The 5,437-nt window shown below is 42.4% G+C and overlaps 1 protein-coding gene across 1 annotated transcript in view; it reads left to right on the top strand.

Moving 5' to 3' along the window:
* The first annotated feature begins 909 nt into the window (after positions 1-909).
* The window catches only part of sparcl1 (SPARC-like 1), a 6,069-nt gene continuing 1,541 nt past the window's right edge, over positions 910-5,437 (top strand). Inside the window, exons 1-9 of the mRNA XM_034595420.1 lie at positions 910-1,030; positions 2,014-2,069; positions 2,156-2,221; positions 2,305-3,315; positions 3,771-3,879; positions 4,248-4,369; positions 4,467-4,587; positions 4,682-4,818; positions 5,307-5,437. The exon at positions 5,307-5,437 is cut by the window's right edge and continues 18 nt beyond it. Coding sequence (XP_034451311.1) covers positions 2,016-2,069; positions 2,156-2,221; positions 2,305-3,315; positions 3,771-3,879; positions 4,248-4,369; positions 4,467-4,587; positions 4,682-4,818; positions 5,307-5,437 — 1,751 coding nt within the window. The 5' untranslated portion in view covers positions 910-1,030; positions 2,014-2,015. The remainder of the gene's footprint in view (positions 1,031-2,013; positions 2,070-2,155; positions 2,222-2,304; positions 3,316-3,770; positions 3,880-4,247; positions 4,370-4,466; positions 4,588-4,681; positions 4,819-5,306) is intronic.

Here is a 5,437-nt window from a genome sequence, read left to right as displayed (position 1 = left end):
AATGGAATTGGCCTATAGTACCATGAGATAAGTGGATTGAATTTGAGGATAGTGTGAGAGAAATAAAGGCTCCAGGTTTCAACCAAACTTTTTATTCTGACAGTATTGGTTGGTGATGTTACAGAAACAAGTGGTGCTTGTGAAGATCATGTGAATAGAAAAGAATATTGCAAATAAGAGTATGAATTTGTGATGTAACAAATACTATGAAAACTAAGGAAAGAAACTGTTCTGAGGTCTGCCAGTCTGTCTTTTGATACAGCTGTGCTGCCCTCCAGAGGACAGGAGGTTGAACAGGTGGTGTTTGGATCTTTCTGGCTCTATTGTGGCACAGACAGAAAAAACATGGGGGCAACCAATGAAATCTTGCAAATTTGAATGAATACGGCAAATAAAAGGTGCCATGAACGTGACTATTTGAACTACTCTGGTCTAACTGCCGCTGACATATGTTGTTACTCAGTGTGTGTATTGAAGCTTCAGAAACACAGACTTGTAAACACAGTGACATCTAGTGGTCTATTTTATGTATTTCTTGTGTCATGAAACCATCTTTCATGTGACACCCAAGTGGTTTCTGATTTTATTCTGTCATAAACAAACAAATACATAATATATGTACATAATACACTTATACAAATGTAAAAAAAAAACAACGTAAAAAAGAGGAAAACACAACATGTCGGGATTCACCATGTTTTTTTATATTACAAGTTTATCATCAGTATTGAAATTGAATTTGTTTAAATCTGTCAAATGCTGTTTTCCCCCCTTTCCCCTTTTCCCATGAATAATTACCATATCGTTCTTTTTCTTCTTTTTTCTGGCAGAACATCAACCAAAGTGTGGGGTCTCTGTCTCCCCCCCCCCCCCCCCCCCCCCCCCCGTTGCCCAAAGACCCTCCCAAAGTCCAAAGTTGGTGTTAGCGCCCGAGACCCAGAAAAAACAGGGGCCATCTTCACAGGTTCAACACAGGCACATTCTGGTGTTTGTGCTGGATTCTACTTTCTCTTGCAACTGCCAGCCTCAGGTAAAATCCTTATTACTGACACTTTTACACATGTTTGACAATGAACCCACAGCGTTTAATCCATATGTGTGTCTGTGATATCTTGTTAACAAACTGGTTTTCAGTTGAATTTGTTCTATGTTAAATGCAGCGATGCCCGGCTTGGCAACATTGTAGCTTCTTTGGGAACGACTGCTTTTGCTTTAATGCCTTGATTCTTTTTATGATGTATGAATAGTGAATATTTTTATTCTGTCTGCTTTAATGTACCGATACTAATATTTCATGTAGTACAGACAAACTGAAATGTTATTTACTTACCTGTATTTTCCCTTTTAGATATGTTTGGAATTTAAAAAAACTAATTTGAGTTTTGTGATATGTAATCAAATACAATCTTAAGAATATTGTAGAGGAAATAAAAAAAGGAATGTCTGCATATGTCCTTTGCAACATTACTTATTATTATTAAACTAAATAATATTGAACAACGCATTAGTTTCAGTGAATTTTCATTCACGCACCCCCCCCCCCCCCCCCCAACCTGCACCCAGTTATTTGGTTGATCCATGGAGCTATTGTTCCCCTGGACAGGCCCAGCGATGTCTGTTTTGTTTCCGTCCACACAGACAAAAAGTTTGTGGACTTAGACAACTTTTTTCCAGTCTGGTAGCTTCTGATGTTTACTTAAGCTCTGAATGTGACTTTTGAGAGAGAGACGCATCTCAGAGGCCTGTTGCCGTGACAACAGTGGAGACAAATAGCCGTGGCCCTGCTCGTCATGAGCGTGTTGGCAGCATACTGATGCACTCATGTGATTTGACTTTGAAAGATGTGCCAAGTTCACGTCTTTGTTGTGGCCAGTTAGAAGTCAAGATATAATGTGTTGGTTATGATGAGCTTTTTATGTTTTGGTTTAAAAACTGCTTCATCTTAATGTAAATTACATATGATCTATTTTATATTTCTGTCTTGTGTTTAAACTGTTAATTTCATTGTTTCAGGTATGAGGGCCTGCTTACTTTTCCTTTGTTTACTGGCAGCCACACTTGCCCTGTCTGTGAGTAACAAAGTTATTATTAATTCTTCTAGTAAATGTGATATTTGAATTATTTGACCATCATTGATTATACTTGTTATGTCCAGGTTAAAAGTAAACATCATGGAAAACATCATGGATTGCACAAGACGTCACACACAGCCAAAGAAAAGGTAAAAAGTGACTCTGATACAAAGTTTTATTTGAATGAGATGATTTCATGCTTTAATTTCTTTTCTTCTTCTTTCTGATTAAGGATGCTATCACAGAGGAGGCCAACAAGCCACAGGTCTTACCCACTTTAGTGACATTGGAGGCCAAGAGCCAGGATCGGGAGGACGAGGAGTTGAGCTCCGAGGGCAACGCTAACGCTAACAAGGAGGATGGAGAGATTGAGGCGACTGAGAGGAGAGATAAAAGCACTGCGCTCCTGTTGAGTGAGGAGGAGCTGGTGGACCTCCTGAATAAAGAAGCTGCAGAGGAAGAAGTGGAGGAAAGAGAGCTGAAGGAAGAGGAAGTGGAGTCGGTCAAAGGCAAGGTGGAAGAGGAGAAGTTGGAAGACAACTTGGAAGTAGGGGAAGATGACGGGAAGGTGAAGGAAGAGAAGTTGGAAGAAGAAGTGGTGGAGGAGGCGAAGAGGATGCCTCACAAGGGCGAGAAGGAAGAGTCTGTTGGCAAAATGGCTGACAGAGTTGAGCAGTTGTTGGAGGAAGCAGAAGGCAGCACGGAGCTGGACATCCCAGTCGATCTCGACTACGCTGCCGATAGCAGCGTCTTACAACCTCTGCAGATGATATCAGCTAAGATGGAACCCCACGCTGATGACACCCAGCCTCCATCAAAAACAGATGTTCCAGATGTCACTGAGAAAGAGGTCATTGAGAAAGAGCTGCCCACCATCGACGAGGACTATGACCAAGACGTACAAAACACTGAGGCAGCGCACAGCGAGGAGGCGTCCGACGTGGACAAGCTGCGAGACGACAAAGAAGCTAAATCTAAAGAGCCAAAGAGCAGCAGGGAGCTCGAGTCAGGGTTGACTCCAGCAGCCGGAAAGGAGGAAGAGAGGAGCAAGAATGACAGCGCGGGTCATGGAAAGGGAAAGACAAGGAAGCAGAAGAAGAACCAAAGGGCGAGGAAGCACTCTCCTCAACGAGAGGAAGCACAGTCGGGACAAGAACTGAGCCAACAAGAACCTCAGGAGTCTGGGAGCAGCAGCACTGACAACACAGTGCACAAGGCGAAGAGGAGGAGGGCGGGAAAATGGGTAAATGATATGTGTACACGCACTTCCTGTTGTGGTCAGCAACTTCACTTTAGGCAGCTGTTTATAGTAAAGAGGCTCCAAAAGCCACTGCACGATATCTAATCAGCTGATAGGAGACAGGAGGCGGTGGAGACCAAAAAAAGAGCTAAAAGTAAATTAAATATGGAGTTTACGTTCACATGTGGTCAGAAACATTGCTCCAAATGAAAGATCACTTGTTCTCTTGTCGACCTTGTTTTGACTATCTTATATCATTTTATCTTATATCATCTTATCTTATCTTACCTCGGCTCATCTTATAATTGTTTGCTAAAAGTGTTGTTTCTGATGCCCCCCCAAAAAGTGAACAAATGGGACATTTACTTTTTTCTGTGAAGCTGCAATTTGATATAAATAAGTGATTGAAACATTAGTCTTCTGTTCCATGTCTCATGAAGTTGCACTTGCTTCTCCAGGGTCCGTTGGTAGGAATGAATCCAGTGCAGATAAGAGCCACGGTGGATCTCTACCCCAGCTCCAGGCCCTCTCTCACTGGAGGCGCACATCACCCAGAAGCCCCTGCAGGTCGGTTTCTAATTCATGGTTCCCCATACTGCACTAACCCAACTCTCTCATAGAGGAAACTGCTGACTGCTAAACATTTTTGCTCAGACTTCCACATGAATAGCACCACCCTGCTTCGCGGTCACTACCATAACACAGCTCTGCAGGCTTAAGGAGTGAATAAGAGAGATCAAGTTGAATTGAATCCTTAAACAAACTCAAATAGCTGTGGAATGCAGGGGGGGGGGGGGGTGTGTGGTGGTTGACGCTCAAAGTCCTCACACTGTAAAATAATACACATAAGCCATTCAGGAAAAAGGACCTTTTATGATTAAAATTCAGACAAAGTATAAATTGATTGTTGTAACACCCTTTGTCTTTCCTTCTAGATCCATGTGACAATTTCCGCTGCAAGCGTGGAAAGATGTGTAAACTCGATGCCGACAATAAACCAGGCTGTGTGTGTCAAGAGGCGTCCCAGTGTCCTCCCAGTGTGAATGAGTTCGATCATGTGAGTATATATAACCTGTTGCTGGGTATAAGCTGGAATCTTTAGCCCCTGTTTTCATGATATTGAATTCTGATTGTGGTGTTCATGTTCCACGTAGGTTTGTGGGACAGACAACAAAACATACATTACGTCGTGTGAGCTCTTTGCTTCTAAATGTAACCTGGAGGGCACCAAGAGAGGGCACAAGCTTCACCTGGACTACACCGGACCATGCAAATGTGAGAAGTAACCACTGCGCTCTATGGTTTGATCATTTCATGACAGTGTGAGGAGAAATCATTTGACGCTGCTCTTTATGCCTCTTCCTGTCAGTGATTCCTCAATGTGTGGACACTGAGCTGGTGCAGTTTCCTCTACGGATGAGAGACTGGCTGAAAAATGTGCTGCTGCAGCTCTATGAGCACGACTCCATGTCCCCTGGCTTCCTCACGCCGAAACAGCGTTTCAGAGTAAGACTCAGTGATGAAAATGAATTCATGCAGCTGGGATTCTGAGGCTCCTTAACATTATGGCTACTGCCAAGGAGGTTATGTTCTCACCAATGTACGTATCTTGGTTTGTGGATTGGTTACATTTTTAGCCGGATTGTGCCAAAAATACAGAATCGATTTTCACCAAACTTGGTGGAGGAATGGGGCCCGAGTCTGGGAAGAACCCATTCCATTTTGGAGCAGTTGTAGATAAAGAGACAGATCCATAAAATAATAATAATAGTCATAATTATAATGACAATAAAAATAATACAATTCATTTTATGGCGCCTTTCATGACACTCAAGGTCACCTTACATCAGATAACATATCTGTAGCAAACACAAATATAGATAAGGATATTTGTGAGTATGCTAGTTTAAACTGTACTTTATAATTCAATTTCAATTTGTCAGGTTTTTGTATCCAATGAAGTGTGAGTGAGTAAATTGTCCTGTTTTCTGTAGGTGAAGAAAATCTTTGAGAGCGAGAGGCGTCTTCATGCTGGCGATCACTCTGTTGAGCTCCTCGCTCAGGACTTTGAGAAGAACTACAACATGTACATTTACCCAGTGCACTGGCAGTTTGCTCAACTCGA

Source organism: Hippoglossus hippoglossus, chromosome 1 (genome assembly GCF_009819705.1).
Source record: "Hippoglossus hippoglossus isolate fHipHip1 chromosome 1, fHipHip1.pri, whole genome shotgun sequence".
Classification (NCBI taxonomy): Eukaryota; Metazoa; Chordata; class Actinopteri; order Pleuronectiformes; family Pleuronectidae; genus Hippoglossus; species Hippoglossus hippoglossus.
The sequence above is the reverse complement of the archived record's forward strand: the minus strand, read 5'-3'. Positions and strand labels throughout refer to the sequence as shown.